This window comes from Carassius gibelio, chromosome B11, assembly GCF_023724105.1.
Source record: "Carassius gibelio isolate Cgi1373 ecotype wild population from Czech Republic chromosome B11, carGib1.2-hapl.c, whole genome shotgun sequence".
NCBI lineage: Eukaryota > Metazoa > Chordata > Actinopteri > Cypriniformes > Cyprinidae > Carassius > Carassius gibelio.
The window spans coordinates 11,604,679-11,621,585 of record NC_068406.1 but is presented as its reverse complement, the minus strand read 5'-3'; the positions used below and the strand labels follow the sequence as shown (position 1 = coordinate 11,621,585).

The 16,907-nt window shown below is 38.0% G+C and overlaps 2 protein-coding genes across 3 annotated transcripts; one reads left to right on the top strand and one right to left on the bottom strand.

Moving 5' to 3' along the window:
* Positions 1-1,847: 1,847 nt before the first annotated feature.
* Positions 1,848-6,585, bottom strand: LOC127968374 (E3 ubiquitin-protein ligase TRAIP). Its single transcript, XM_052569544.1, has 16 exons — positions 6,410-6,585; positions 6,177-6,281; positions 5,808-5,865; positions 5,623-5,709; positions 5,491-5,530; positions 5,272-5,399; positions 5,074-5,168; positions 4,809-4,922; positions 4,526-4,613; positions 4,308-4,397; positions 3,557-3,645; positions 3,313-3,468; positions 3,197-3,236; positions 2,995-3,102; positions 2,677-2,727; positions 1,848-2,595 (listed from the first exon to the last, which is right to left on the bottom strand). Exons 2-16 carry the CDS (start codon positions 6,272-6,274, stop codon positions 2,479-2,481), a joined length of 1,359 nt encoding a protein of 452 aa, XP_052425504.1. The 5' UTR covers positions 6,275-6,281; positions 6,410-6,585; the 3' UTR covers positions 1,848-2,478.
* A 37-nt stretch (positions 6,586-6,622) lies between these two features.
* LOC127968373 (protein SAND) lies at positions 6,623-14,588 on the top strand. 2 transcript variants are annotated; one of them, XM_052569543.1, is made up of 6 exons: positions 6,623-6,847; positions 7,479-7,744; positions 9,178-9,594; positions 12,070-12,835; positions 12,939-13,086; positions 13,391-14,588. In XM_052569543.1, exons 2-6 carry the CDS (start codon positions 7,615-7,617, stop codon positions 13,529-13,531), a joined length of 1,602 nt encoding a protein of 533 aa, XP_052425503.1. In that variant the 5' UTR covers positions 6,623-6,847; positions 7,479-7,614; the 3' UTR covers positions 13,532-14,588. The 2 variants fall into 2 exon arrangements, with proteins under 2 accessions (XP_052425503.1, XP_052425502.1); XM_052569542.1 differs by having other exon boundaries at positions 6,623-6,852.
* Positions 14,589-16,907: the final 2,319 nt, after the last annotated feature.

Here is a 16,907-nt window from a genome sequence, read left to right as displayed (position 1 = left end):
CATAGCTTCATTAACTTAATGAAAACAATTACGGATCACGAGTCGGCCCAGATGGTTCTTATAAAGCCAGTGCACTGATCTGACAAGAACACGCTCTGAGAGACATTCCCAGAAATCAGAGAAGGGAAATTTTTAGGGATACATGGAGACAAAGACATTCACATCTACACATATAAGAGTTTGTCATGTGCTTTAGACAAGGGAAATCCAAAAACATGTCATTCCAGAAGCTCCGTAGTTGACCGAATGCCATTTAAAGTGCGATATATCACTCAAAAATAAAGGTTCCAACAGGGGTTTTCACAGCCATGCCTTTTGAAGAACCATTTTTCGTTTCCCGAAGAACCTTTTAGTGAAACAGTTTTAAAAGAGAAAGAAAAGATGTACTTACCCTCAGGCCATTCAATATGTAGATCAGTTTATTTCTTCAATAGAACAGATTTGGAGAAACTTATCATTACGTCACTTGCTCAACGATGGGTGCCGTCAGAAAGAAAAGCCATGCAGGAGAAAAGTCATTTCATCTGAATCATGAGAGAAATGCAATGTTCCCAAAAGAAAATCTTCATAACAGAAATGTGTGTTTATTTTGCACTGAGATTTGTAGACACTAAGACACTAGGTGAAAACTTCATCCCTCATTGTACATCAAAGAGAACTATGGGTACTCTGGGAGCACCGGGAAATGAAATAATGACCTCTATGACACAATTACCTGCTCCATGAGAGGCTTTCGAGATCAGTAATCACCCCATCAAAAACAGATTCCCTTTGTGTTCGCTAAATAAATCCCAGGCTCCTCGGCCTGATGGAAGCCTTCCAGAGAATGAACAGTGTTCAGCAGGTAGTCCACACACCTCATAAAGGGAAAATATGGGACAAAATTGGAATTGAGAGGCCTGATGCACAAAAGGCTTACAGGCGTATAATGAAGTTGAAGTGCCAGAGCTGATGATAAGATCAAAATTATTCACCGCAGGACATCACGAGACCTTTACTCTGATCTGTAAGCTGTGGCTTTATGTTAGCTGTCTGAGATTAAGAAACTGATGGGTTTTGTGGTTGTTTCTTCCATTGTAAAGATGTGCCAACTGGAAATGGTCTCATTGGATAAGGTTTTTCATGTTTTGGATTGACAGCAGCTTGGGTGGCATTTCTTAGAAAGAAAAAAAGAAGAAGAATATATATATATATATATATATATATATATATATATATATATAAAATTAAAATATTGATATAAAAATAGTAAAAATGCATAATGCATTTGTTGCAAATTGCATGTGAATAATGTAATTGTTAGGCTGAAAGAAATCTCTTATGCTTCACACTGGTGCATTTGATCAAAATGACAGTTAAACTGATAAAAGTTATCACAATACTTGATTTAATAAGCGTTTTCTATTTTAATATATTTTAACATCATTTATTTCTATAATGCAAAGCTGAATTTACAGCATTATTACCCCAGTCTACAGCGACATGATTGTTCAGAAATCCTTCTAATATGCAGATTTAGTGCTCATAAACATTTCATATGGCTGTGCTGCTTAATAAATTCGTGCAAATCATGATCCTTTTTTTTTTCAGGATTCTTGGAAGATTAAGGAATTTTCTAAAATACTTAAACCTGTAGCACCCCCTGCTGCCTGAACAGAAAAAAAACACCTTCCTTATAAAATCACATTTTCTGCAAAATGTGTAATCGCAACCAAAGCATGTCCAATTCTGCTTGAAGATCAAATGAAGATTTTGTCTGGATTAAACCACATCTTGGAGTTCGATTATATATTACAAGGCACTTTTTTGTCAGTTTCAAGAATCCTGAGAGGGATTACGAATGGAGATTATATATTAATAAAAAGCTACAGTTTATTGTTTAAAATGATATTAATCTGTATAGAGACAAGTAAAAAAAATTCAAAACAGACACATTTCTATCAAAATTCATTCAGAAAGGAAAAGACAAATCAGACAAATAAATAAATGACAAATTCTGACCTATTGATGCCTCAAATGCCAGAAATGCATGCCTGTTCAAACATGCTGGTGAGCAAAGTCAAATAAATAAACTCAAGAGAAAAGTTAATTTCAGTGTAATATAATGCACCCACTACACAGTGGCACGATTCCGTCTATACAAGGAAGCGCCTAAAAACACACACAGATTTACATTCATATCAGCTCAGAGTGGCCACTGAGATTTCCACAAACACGTCTAGCACTAAACTTCATTTTCAGTCTCTAATAAAAATTTCCAAAAGCCAGTGGCATGAAGTGTTCTCCATTTATCACCAGCTCCATGTGGACGCAGATGCCCCTGAAACTGGCCAGACTTGCACAAGAAAATGCTCTTAGAAATAGACCACTAGGACCACTTCCCTTATTAAGGTTGCTGTAAATAGCTGCTTCCCTTATTGCATTTTTGGCAGGCATCATGGGAAAAATGTCTCTTGCAGGCCTCAAAAGGGAGAGGTTTTATTCCAAGAAACCATCCAGAGTGGTCAGGCTGGAGGTGGGCTTGCTTGTAACAGGCCTGGAGACCTTCTTCCTCTTGGACTTCATGGCGAGGGGTCGAATCTCAGATAAAGGAGACTGGTGGACATACTTAAGGAAACATTATAGAAAAAAATGCATAATGGTAGCAATATAAGTATTTTCATTGGATAAGGATACAGGTTGGATAAATTTAGCTCTTCCTCCAAGTCCATCATAGCCGGATCTTACCTAGAATAGAAAAACATGCATTACGGCAAACTGCACAAAATTGAGTCTAGATGTTTTGTTGTGATATTCAGCAAGAATGCATTAATCAAAAGTGACAGTAAAGACATTTATTACTTATAATTGCAATTATATTGCAGTGACTGTGAGCATATTTAGAAACATAAAAGAAAATCTCATTGCCCCTAAACTTTTAAATGGTAGTAAATGTGTGAATGAAAACGAAGAAGAGTTTATAATAAGTTTTAAAAACATATAGAAGTCTCTCACAGTGCCAAATTTGCTGGGGTCGAGCATGCTCCCAAATGCGTTCTTTCTGAAGAGCAGCGAGTTCCTTAACATGGGCCCCATCATGACATCATCTTTGACACGAGCGTTCTGAGGGGAAAAACACACACATGCAAACATTACACACTCCATCTAATCCAATCTCAGATTCTTCAACACCAAGACAGTCTGCTTAAACACATACACTATGTCCGAGTGCATTTTCCGTGTTTTTGAATGAGGACCTGTGAAAAAAACAAAACAAATGGATATCAATAGAAATAATGTGACTAAACTGCATTTTGCAGATTAAAAACTCACGCTGAAGGGTCCAGACGCATCTTCTTAGATGGAACCTGAACGGGCTTCTTCTCAACCTGTTCAGGTGTGTTAATGTCGAAGGTCAGGTTGAGGTCAATTTCCTGAGAGTCTGTCATTGGACCATGACCAGGAGGCTTCAGCTCCAGAGGAGCTGGGCTGGAAACACAAAAAAAATCAATGTCTCTTTCAGCAGCTCTATTGAATAGCAGAAAGCTTTGCTCAAAAACACAAACTGATTTCTGACCTTTCGAAGACCAGTCTGCTGATGGCTTCATTAGTGCGAGTTGGAGTACTTAACGTCCGCTGAAGAACTTCCACCTTCTTCTTCAAGCTCTGTGAAACATGAGAAGTCAGATCAAGAGTTCAGAAACAGCAGAGAATAAGAGTCAGTGTATAAAAATTGCACCCCCTTGTGGCTGATTTGAATGGTATCTTGTAAATGTATTTTGATGCACTTTTATATAATTGTAGGATTTTTACAGCAGTTCTAGGTTTATCTTTCCCTTCAACTTCATTTGTGTACATATGTAATTTTTACCTTAAGGCAAGACACTACAGGCAACTTTGTTTAACTACTTGATATCACCAGACTTCCCCAGTTAATTACTCACAATACATTAAGATATTACATTTTGCTTCACAAGTTCTGAAATTGTATGTTTAAAAATGCTAATTAGGCATACAAAAAAAAAAAAAAAAGATTTGTCAGAAGAGAAATTTGAACACTGAAAATTCTCATTTCATTTAGTAAACAAACTAAAGACCCTAAAACCTTTTTCAGTCACTGTATAGTTCAGAAAATACTATCAACAGTTAACATGTTTTCAGGATTTTTTTTTTTCCAGTTGAATGTTATATGAACAAAACCCTCTGTAAAAGTCTTCAGAATATAGATAAGATTAATGGCCTTTAAAGATATGCACTATATAATCTATAATAATCTACGGATGCAAATAGATAAACTGTAATAAAGTAGTTAAAATAGAATTTCTAACAGTGATCTCTTTGTCTGCGTTGGACAGGTCATTCTGAAGTGCCTTCATGTCCTCCTTTGTCCTGTTTGTCTCTGTTGTAGCTTTTTGCAACTGCAGCAAAAAAAAAAATTATAATAATACATAAATGGATGCTGAAGAAAACTATAAAGAACAATAAGTAATTATACATTTCATTTCAATAATTATATTTTTGATAGTCTCAGAGACAAGAAATGAACCTTGCTGTTAGAAGAGATCAGTTCCCTTTTAAGCTTCTCACACATCTCATTTGATGACTTGAGGCTTCCTTTCAGATTGTCGTACTCCCTGGGAATAAATAAGAGGTTTGTTCAAGCTGTAGTGATTGCTCTATGGATATAACACTCAAATATAGCATATGAGGAAGCACAACTGGTGTACTGACATTGTAAAAGGTTTGAGGAAGTGAAGGTACTGAGGTTTTAAGTTTGAAACTATATAGCCAGCAATGAGAGTGTGTATTTGCAGGAAAGTAAAACTTACTTTTTAAGTGAGATGCAGTATATGGACAGCTGTTCAACAGCAGACTGACCAACGCCCATATCAGTGATCATGGCCTCTACCTCTGACCTTTGACCCTGTAGGACCATGTCTAAACTAAAAGACAGAAACATACACAGAAAGAAAGAGGGCACATGAACAAACAAGAAAGCCCATTATATACATACCTTATAACTAATAAGAAAAGTTTTTTTTTATTGTTCACACGGCCAGAACAAAATCCTGTCTTAAACAAATTAATTTCTACCTCTCATAGGTTTTCATTTTGACTCGGAGTCGCTTGGCTTCCTCTTTGGCTGCCTGCCCTTCATTTTTCTGACTCTCCAAGAAATTCATCTGTTTCTGAGAATTTCATGCACAACAAAATTAATACCAGCATTAAAACACAATGCAGAAAGAATGCTGGACTAACAAACAGAACAGTTTTTCACTAAAATAAATGTACCCGGAGGACAGAACACAACATCTCTTTGTCTCCGACTTCCTTGCGGAGTCTGTCCAGGTCCTTCTTCTGCTTCTCAATTGTGTCTTTCAGTGTGTCCACTGACTTCTGTTTGTCCCTCCATTCTTTCTCTGGAATGCATAACACATGTAAACACATAATATGAATGGATGGATGTTTTAAGGATCAATCAAGAACTTGAGGAAATTATTTCAGTCCTACCTTTTCCAGACAACACCGCTTTCATGCGATCAAGCTCATTCTGAAATTGGAACCGTAAAACCAGGCAATTCAATCAATTTACTCTGAATTAAACTCTGGCCACTGAATAAATTCAACAGCACGTTATATCACCTGTAAACTTTCAGGATCCACTGGTGTCCCATCATCTTCTGGTGCTATGTCGAAGAACAGTTTGTTGATGATGTGCCGCGTACTGACCTAAAATGGATAGTGAGTACCTTCAGTCCATACCTTCAATGAATTCATTTCATTAATCAGAAGAACAAGTGAGTTCACAGGTTAAGCCAATGGTTTACCTGTTTCCTGCATTGTGGACACGTTTTGCTTGGGGCCGACTGAAACCACTGGAGAAGACTTTGTTGAAAGGAAAAGAAACACAGAAAGTCATTGAGAAATGTTATTTATCATTTAACATTGACATTTCTAAATATTCGAATGTACATATATTAATAATTGGTCAGGTTCTGACCACATATTCTGACCAATTAATTTTAATAACATTATCAGGACTTAAAAAAAAAAAAAAAAAAAAAAAATAACAATTTTAGAGACATTGCATAAAAGTGCAATGACAATCCTGTGTTAATTCACACGGAATGGTATAATAATTGTCTAATATTTAAAAATCAAAACAAATGTGCAGCAGGGTAAAAGGAGACACTTACCAGGCATAATGAAAAGTGTGACCACAATGAATTGCAGACACATCTTTGGAATTATCAAAGAAATCTGAGCAGATGGTGCAGTATGCTCGAATGGGCATTGTTGATCTAAAATATTAGACAAGGAAAAAAGAGCAAGAACTCGATAACACGTTTCCCGTGTGTTTTGTTAATTACTGATCTGTTGTAACACTCTGTGCTATGTGTTTATTACTTCATGTGCTCTATTTACTCACCCCAGATAACGCTGAGACAATCAAGAGGTCTTATTCATACGACGTTGTTCAATTAAACTCCATAATTATGTTTTTATGGATTGTTTTTGGTTTAGTTTTGAGCTCGTGAAAACAGTGAGTGAAGCAGCGCGCTTAGCTCAAACGTAATGACGCCTCCTTTTTTTGATCGCGTCATCAACATACGACACCCTGCTGCCTGCCTGAGAATTTAATGGAAAACGTATCAGTTATAAATGTTAAGCGAGATACAATTTAAGTGTTTAATTTAATTTGACACAAAAGGGTGGAAAGTTGTATAATAGCACTGTAGCATTAGATTACATATTCGTGATTTAAAAACCACATTTCCAACAACTCTTCCGTTATGACGTCTGTGACAGTCCGAGTTGATTTTTGACCAAAGAGAAGTCAACACACATTGATTTGGATAAAAACTGAGTAAGGTACAGTAGCGATAAATTGTGTTATTAAAAGTCTAAACTATGTTAACAACATCTGTTAGACTTGATTTTGTTCAAGCTTGGTCAGAGTAAGATGCCTTCTAGTGACATTCAACAGTTTTTAAAGGTTTAGCTCCGTGGCTAAGTTAGTGCGTTAGCCAGTCAAATGAGAAAATCCACCAATCTTCCTAATGCGTTCAGTTCCAAGAGTATGTCAAGACTGGCATTTATTTACACGGTATTTTACAATTTTAAACAGAGGTTTTTAATATAATTTGCACCGAATTTTAAATAAAATTTTGCGTGCATCATCATCATCATCATCATAAATACAGTGTAGTCTAAATGCTTGCAATGTGTGTTAGTGTTAATATTTTGTAAATAATTATTAATAACATTAATATTGTAGGGATTTTCTTTTAAATTAAGACAGTGATATTTGGCCCCCTTTATGGAACATTTTTATTCTAACTGCATTTTAATTACTTAAATTACATGAAACTATCTAAATCCATCAGAATAGAATATTATGAAATGCATTAAAAGAAGAAAAAAAAGTTTTAAAAACTGAGGAATTGAGTCAATTCTTGTTCCTCTTTTAATGTGTCTTTCTGTAATTTCACTTCCAGACGCTGATGGAAACTTATACACTGTAGTGTAAGACCTTCAGAGCTATTGGGCTCATGCAGTGAATCGCTCCTGCACTGACTGCTGGTTCAGGATACGTTGTCCTCTCTTCTGCGGGGTCTTGTGTCCGATGCCAGGATGGCAGCAGACGTCTACAACAAGGGTGCACTCTGGGAGGTTAAAAATGGCAACTTGGTGCCACCAGATCGACTCAGGCAGGACCGATCAGACAGTCCGACACCGGGGCTGGTGGAGGGGACAGAGCCAGGCGAGTTTCACACATTTTTACCTGAATGATTAGATGCAAATATGTTGTAATCTTCATTTTCCTTGGAAACATTTTTTGCTGCCAAAGTTTTTATGACCCTTTAACAGTTATTATACAGACCTACATGGTTGTTAAGCCTAGTACAGGGTGGGTCTCTATAAACAAACCACACCGTCTTTCTCAGTCATGCATATCCACATATTTCCTGTTGTGAGTGATCTAATAACTCTTATATTTGTGTGTGATGGATGACTAGTAGAATCTCAGAATTACTTCAGCTGTGTAAATGATTCTTTAGAGAAGTTAAAGTTCGTCACAACAGACAGTTTCATAATGATATGAAAGTTTCAACTAAATCTCTTGGAAGATTTCCCAGAAGCCCTTGGTAGTATTTGAGGGCTGTTTCCTGAAACTGGAAAGTTAATAAGGAGTGTACCTGGGTTATATATTTTGGTGTATATTTGAATTTGTGGGAATTATTCATCCAAAATAAGTGATTTTTGACACATGTATGTAGTTAAAACATTTGCAGAAGCTTCTCCGTCTCATTTTCTGTCCAGTCTCTACCTGCAATTTTTTAAGAGATTGTGACTAATATTAGTAATAATACACTTATTACTACTAATATAGTTTCCTGAAACTGGAAAGTTAAGGAGTGTACCTGTACTGTATATTTGGTTTTGTGGGAATTTTTGTTCCTCAATTAGTGATTTTTGACCCATTTACTGTCCAGTCTCAACCTGCATTTTTAAAAGAGATTCTGATTAATATTGGTCGCGTTTTTAACATCATTAAGAGAACAGGGTGGTAACAGATGGCTAATGTACTGTATTGCAGATATAAACTATAATTTAAAAGTTTAGGATCAGTGAGATGTTTCATGTTTTTGAAAAATGTCTCTAATGCTCAACTAATACTGTATTTATTTGATCAAAATGCAGGGAAATAGTAATATTATTGCTATGTAAAGTAACTGTTTTTATTTGCACATATTTTAAAATGTAATGTAGTTTTATGATAATGAAGCTACATTTTTAGCAGTTTTCCTTGTCACATGATCATACATCATTCTTATATGCTGATTTGGTGCCCAAGAAACATTGCTTATAATTAACATATAATCATGTTGAAAACTATTTATTTTTTAAGATTCAAATGAACAGTATAGTTCTCTCAAATGCATAGGAAAATACTTAAATTAACATATTTTTCTTATTAATTATTATCCACTGACAAGGCTGTTATTATTATTTATATATATATATATATATATATATATATATATATATATATATATATATATATATATATATATATATATATATATATATATATATATATTATTATGTATTAATTCACACAAGGTTTGGTAACACTCATATAATTGATGAATACATGATTATTTTTCTAAGCAATGTGTCACTTCTTAACAGGAGCTGGACAGGAGGGTGCCATGTTTGTTCACGCTCAGTCGTTTGAGGACCTGACTGCTGACAGCGAGCCCAGCACCAGTGACAAAGCTGCAGAGGTGGGCGACTCGAATCTAGAGAATGCTCAAGAAGAGGCTCTGGAAGGAGGTGAGGAGCAGGCACAGCAGGGAGGTTTGGTGGTTGAACAGGTGGAAGAAGGAAAAGAGGGGGTTCGGAACAGCAACAAGGCAAAAGAGGAGGATGTGACAAGTGAAACATGGCGGAGCCACAGGAAGCATATGTTTGTCTTGAGTGAGGCGGGGAAGCCCATCTATACACGCTATGGAACAGAGGAAGCTCTCTCCAGCATCATGGGAGTCATGATGTTACTCATGTCATTTGTAGAGGATAAGAAGAACATCATACGCTCCATCCATGCAGGTAAGGGATATCTAGAAATAAAACAAAAGAAAAATAGCTATATATATACAGTCAGGTCCATAAATATTGGGACATCGACACAATTCTAATCTTTTTGGCTCTATACACCACCACAATGGATTTGAAATGAAACGAACAAGATGTGCTTTAACTGCAGACTTTCAGCTTTAGTTTGAGGGTATTTACATCCAAACCAGGTGAACGGTGTAGGAATTACAACAGTTTGTATATGTACATCGCACTTTTTAAGGGACCAAAAGTAATGGGACAGATTAACAATCATAAATCAAACTTTCATTTTTTAATACTTGGTTGCAAATCCTTTGCAGTCAATTACAGCCTGAAGTCTGGAGATCAATTAGAAATCAGCGTACGCTGGGTTTCATCCCTGGTGATGCTCTGCCAGGCCTCTACTGCAACTGTCTTCAGTTCCTGCTTGTTCTTGGGCATTTTCCCTTCAGTTTTGTCTTCAGTAAGTGAAATGCATGCTCAATCGGATTTAGGTCAGGTGATTGACTTGGCCATTGCATAACATTCCACTTCTTTCCCTTAAAAATCTCTTTGGTTGCTTTCGCAGTATGCTTCGGGTCATTGTCCATCTGCACTGTGAAGCGCTGACCAATGATTTCTGAAGCATTTGGCTGAATATGAGCAGATAATATTGCCCGAAACACTTCAGAATTCATCCTAATGCTTTTGTCAGCAGCCACATCATCAATAAATACAAGATAACCAGTTCCATTGACAGCCATACATGCCCACGCCATGACACTACCACCACCATGCTTCACTGATGAGGTGATCATGAGCAGTTCCTTTCCTTCTCCATGCTCTTCTCTTTCCATCACTCTGGTACAAGTTGATCTTTGTCTCATCTGTCCATAGGATGTTGATCCAGAACTGTGAAGGCTTATTTAGATGTTGTTTGGCAAACTCTAATCTGGCCTTCCTGTTTTAGAGACTCACCAATGGTTTACATCTTGTGGTGAACCCTCTGTATTCACTCTGGTGAAGTCTTCTCTTGATTGTTGACTTTGACACACACATACACCTACCTCTTGGAGAGTGTTCTTGATCTGGCCAACTGTTGTGAAGGGTATCTTCACCAGGGAAAGAGTTCTTCGATCATCCACCACAGTTTTTTTCTATGGTCTTCCGGGTAGTTTGGTGTTTGGAAAGCAACCAAAGAGATTTTTAAGGGAAAGAAGTGGAATGTTATGCAATGGCCAAGTCAATCACCTGACCTAAATCCGATTGAGCATGCATTTCACTTGCTGAAGACAAAACTGAAGGGAAAATGCCCAAGAACAAGCAGGAACTGAAGACAGTTGCAGTAGAGGCCTGGCAGAGCATCACCGGGGATGAAACCCAGCGTACGCTGATGTCTAATTGATCTCCAGACTTCAGGCTGTAATTGACTGCAAAGGATTTGCAACCAAGTATTAAAAAATGAAAGTTTGATTCATGATTGTTAATCTGTCCCATTACTTTTGGTCCCTTAAAAAGTGGGATGTACATATACAAACTGTTGTAATTCCTACACCGTTCACCTGATTTGGATGTAAATACCCTCAAATTAAAGCTGAATGTCTGCAGTTAAAGCACATCTTGTTCGTTTCATTTCAAATCCATTGTGGTGGTGTATAGAGCCAAAAAGATTAGAATTGTGTCGATGTCCCAATATTTATGGACCTGACTGTATATATATATATATATATATATATACACACACACACACACACACACACACACACACACACACACACACACACACACACACACACTACCTTTTAAAAGTCTGTGGTCAGTAATTTTTATTCAACAGGAATGGCATTAAACTGATCAGTGTCAGTAAGAAATTACAAATGTTACAAATGTTTTTTCCAATAGATCTTTTAGTTCTTTGGGATTTTTAGAAGCAGTGCAGCTGTCAACAACATTAATAATTTGAAAAAGTAAAAAATCAACATATTAGAATGATTTCTGAAGGATCATGTAACACAGAAGACTAAATCAATGACTGCCAAAAAGTCTGGTTTGCCAAAACAGAAAAAAAAGTACATTTTTAAAATATATTAAAATAGACAATAGCTATTTTTAATGTAATAAAATTATTACAATTATGCTTGAAATAACATTTCACAATATTATTATTTTACTGTATTTTTGATAGATGCAGTCATGGTGAGCATAAGAGACTTCTTTTCTTAATGAGCCTAAACTTTTGAATGGTAGTGTGTGTATTTTTTGACCAAATGGTTTTAGATTATTTATTGATAATAATTAATTCCTGTTGTTAATTAATAATATGTATTAATATCATTTTGTTTTTTAAATAAAAAGCTGACTTGTACCATGCGTTTTGGCTTAAAATTATGTTCTAAATGCAACAAGACAACAAAGCAATCAATAAATCACATCTCTACAAAACTACTGCAACAACCAGACATTTTTGTGTGTAAACACATCTTTCAGATGGCTACAGGGTGGTGTTCCTGCGGAAAAGCCCTCTCATCCTGGTGGGAGTCTTTCGCACTACCTGCTCCGACTGGGAATTGACACGAGAGCTTCAGTACATCTACTACCAGATCGTTAGCCTGCTCACCCTCACACAGCTGAACCACGTCTTCCAGCACCGGCAGAGCTACGACCTGCGCCGCCTGCTGGCCGGCTCAGAGCACTTCACCGACAACCTTCTGCGGCTCCTCGACCGAGATCCAGGTCTGCTGCTGAGAGCCGTCATGTGCCTGCCTCTGGCCAGCTCGGCCCGTGACGTGGTCTCCTCCAGCTTGCAGGCTGCTAAAGCCAAGAACCTGGTGTTCTCCATCCTGCTCGCAGGAAACAGGCTGGTGACGCTGGTACGCAAAAAAGACCAGTTTCTGCACCACATGGACCTGCACTTGCTCTTTAACTTGGTCGGCTCTTCGTCCTCCTTCCGACAAGGCGAAGGGTGGACACCCATATGTCTGCCCAAATTTAACCCAGCTGGATTTTTCCACGCGCATATTTCTTACCTGGAACCGGCCTCGGATCTCTGTCTTATCCTGGTGTCCACAGATCGTGAGGATTTCTTTAACCTCTCCGATTGTAAGAAGCGGTTCCTAGAGCGCTTGCGCAGGCGCAGTGCATATCAATCAATGCAGGAAGCACTGAGCTCGCCAAGTTATACAGTCTCACAGGTTGGCATACCTGAGCTGCGACACTTTGTGTACAAGTCTAAAAGCTCTGGGCTCTATACAAGGTAAGACAAGTTTAGTGATGATCATGAAAACAGTGACTTTTAGATAGATAGACACACATTTAAACTTCAGGTTTTCATGTAACTTCCTGTTTATGCCTGTCAGTCCTGACTTACCAGTACCATATCAGGCAGAAGAGGAGCATGAAAGGCTGATGGGATTGTACCAGCATCTGCATAGCTGCCTGCATCACCCCACGCGTCCCCTGCGCTACATTTACCACTGCACAGAGACTGAGAACCTTTATGCCTTGGTGAGTCTGCCATAAAGTGCAATACAATGGCAGTATTATATTCCATTCAGAGATTTTGTTGTGTATGCATGCTCCAGGAAGTATCCTGCTAATATCACATTTGCATATGATATATTTATAGCATTATTATTTCTGTTTTCTTGGTTTACAGTTTTGTGTTATATAGTCATGCACCACCATTGAACAAAAGCTTTGGGTTAGGAAAGGTCAAAAGAACAGCTTTTATTTGAATTAGAAATAGTTTATAACAGTGTTAATGTCTTTACTGTCACTTTTGATCAATGTAATGCATCCTCCTCTGTAGGTAACGAGTGGTTTCGAGCTCTACCTCTGTTTTAGTCCTCTGGGAACAAAGAGCCTGGCTGTGTCTGCCGTCAACAAGCTCCTTAAGTGGATCAGGAAGGAGGAGGATCGTCTGTTCATACTCAGTCCATTAACATACTGAGCCAGCTTAGGCACTTCTAAACACCAGAAACACTAGGGAACGTCTGACCCCAGACTGCTGAAAGAGCAGCATTTGTGACCCTACTTGAATAGATAAGGATGCAGCCGGGTGCTGTCAGATATTAAAAGGATACTCCACCCCAAAATAAAAATTTTGTCATTAAATACTTACCCCCAAGTCGTTCCAAAGTCGTTAAAGCTGCATTTGTCTTCGGAACACAATTTAAGATATTTTGGTGAAAACCGGGAGGCTTGTGACTGTCCCATGGACTGCCAAGTAAATAACACTGTCAAGGTCCAGAAAAGTATGAAAAGCATCGTCAGAGAAGTCCATCTGCCATCAGTGGTTCAACCGCAACAATGAGAAAACTTTTTTTCAAAGGAGATGAATTGTAGAAAAAAGTTGTTATTTTTACTTTTCTTCTTGTTCAAAAAGTATTTTTGTCACTTCATAACATTACGCTTGAACCACGGATGGCAGATGGACTATTCTGACTATTCTCCCAATTTTCATCTAAAATATCTTAAATTGTCTTCCGAAGATAAACGAAGCTATTATAGGTTTGGAGGGCTACTCATACTGGTGAAGTACAGTTGTGTAACTGGGAAGGTTTGAAACCATTCCTATGAGCAGTTGTCAACGTCTAAAAAAAAAAGACAATATTTCAAGATAATTGCTTTTAAACGTGGCCATTTAAAGGCAGTAGATTAGCACTAAAAATCTTATACATGCTCACAATGTTTTTGCACTACTGGAAACTAAACATCTAGTCCTGTGCTTTTTACTGGACCAGTCCACAATGAGTAACCAATACTACTGTTTGCTTGAATAGATTATTGCGCTGTGACGTTCACATTTCCATGTTTCCTGGTGACATGCAAATTCTGTAGTTGTGGTTTGGTGGGACTAAATCTTCTTGCTAACAAAACTGGCTTTATCTATAATAGGCTTTTCATTTTAGAGATGTGACTGAGTAGGTGTTGGACGAAGTACACAAATCAAGTACTTGAGTAAAAGTACAGATCCATATAATAAAATATTACTCCAGTAAAAAGTACTCCGTATTCATTTTATTTGAGTAAAAGTTCAAAAGCACTTTTTTATGTACTCAAGTAAAAAAGTACTGATAGGTTTATTTAGCAATTTTATATAGGCTACTTAATTTTATTTTATATCAGCACATATTTTTATAATCCTTCTGCTCAAAATATCTGGGATTTTGCCAAAATAACCACTATGGGCCCTATCTTGCACCCAGCGCAATTGACTTTGTACACCGACGCATGTGTCATTCCTATTTTGCACCCGCGCAAAGCGCGCTTTTCCCTCCACAGAAGCACGTCGCTAAACTAGTGAATGAACTTGCGCTCCCTGGGCGGTTCAGCGCAAAAAAGGAGGCGTGTTCCGGCGCAAACAATCCCTGGTGCTATTTTGCTGTTCCATTAAACAATTGCGCCACTGACCAGAAAAAACCTAGTCTAAAGTCAGTGGCGCGTTGCGCGTTGTTCATTATGCTATTTTAAGGGCGCAAGCTTGACCATAATGTATAGCGTGCACAACGCGCATACACTTTGCTCATGTAATCTACACAGATGCAACAGTTATTTTTGCAAATCATAAATTGTTACACTAAAAAAATATTAACACATGAGATGACGGAAATCATTGTGAAATCTTGCTTACAAATTATTCAGGCTAAGTGTAGTAATTAAGGATCAGACCTGTTTGCCCGATAGTGGCAAGACATATATGTATATAAGGACATCTGACAAATTTGTTTGTCCGTCAAGAACCAGGAAAAAAAAAATCGATGAAACAATTGTGGCTATTTCCTCCCACGCCTGTTTAACCGACGCTATTTTGGGTGGGTTTCTCCCATCCCCATACAACACAACTTCTCTGTCTTTCACTGCTCTTACAAGAACATCAGTCTCCTCGGCTGTGAACCGCTCCTGGCGTGCGCCTGGTAAATACGTCATAATAATAGCAATCCGTAATGGAACTTGCGCACCTGCTTTTAAAGGGAATGTTGGATGAAGTTCTGATTGGTTTATTTCACGTTACGCCCAAACCACACCTATGAATAATGAAGCTACTTCAGACCAACCCATTTTAGATTTGCGCCGGGCGCAAGAGCCATTTATCCCGCCGGGAAAATAGCAACAGCGCCGAGACCCGCCCACAAAATTACTTGCGCTTCGCGCTTTGACACTTGCGTTTCAGATCGTTAAAATAGGGCCCTATATGTGTTACGATGAGAGTCAGAGACGTTCGGATCCATATGCAGAACTTTATTATAAGAATGGTCGGACAGGCAGTAATCAGGAATGGTGTTAGGGATATCCAGAATCAGTAACAGTAACAAGCAGAGGTCGGGGCAGGCAGTTGGTATAAACAATACAAGATCATACACAAAAAGAACAAACAGCCTGGAATTGAACTACTGGTTTCGTCTGGTCAGAGGAGAACTGGCCCCCCAACTGAGCCTGGTTTCTCCCAAGGTTTTTTTCTCCATAAATATAAAATAAAGGTGACTTGACAGGGAAAATGCTTGGAAATGCTAGACAGAACTAAACAAGATTTCGCCCAGACTGAGAATGATTGTGCTGCTTAAATGTGTGTGTATTAGCTGCAGGTGTGTGTGTGTGCAACCAGTCCCAGGAATGAGGCAGGATGGGAAATGGAGTTCGAAAAAGGGGATGGAAACAAAAATGCCAGAGTCCTGAGTGGAGTGCCCTCTATTGGAGTTTATGGGTACTCCAGCTAATGATCGTGACAATATGGAGTTAAGATATATTATTTTGTTGATATGGATAAGAGTGCTCTGATTGATCTCCTACCATTCACAGTCGGCCGATAATTGTTTTAGGATGATTGATCGGCGGTCTCTAAAAAGCTAATGACGTGCCTGCAGTGAGAGGTTTGGCATGACGTGTAGCAGCTCGTCTCACTCTCTGTCAGGTGCAGATTAAATAATTATAATACTATATTTCTTCATTAAATAACTTATAAAGTAATTTGAAAAACTTGTGTGAGAAGTAACTCAGTTCTTGGACCACTTCTCTTCTCTGTCTACCTGGCATCATTAGGTTCTGTCATTCAGAAACATGGCTTTTCATACCACTGCTATGCTGATGACAATCAACTCTACCTCTCATTCCATCCTGATGATCCGATGGTAGCTGCTTGCATCTCAGCTTGTCTAACAGACATTTCTTCCTGAGTGATGGACCATCACCTTCAACTCAACCTTGCCAAGACAGAACTGCTTGTGATTCCAGCAAACTTCACCATCAAGTTAGGCACATCATCCATAACTCCTTCAAAAACAGCCAGAAGCCTTGGAGTTATGATTGATGATCAGCTGACTTTCTCA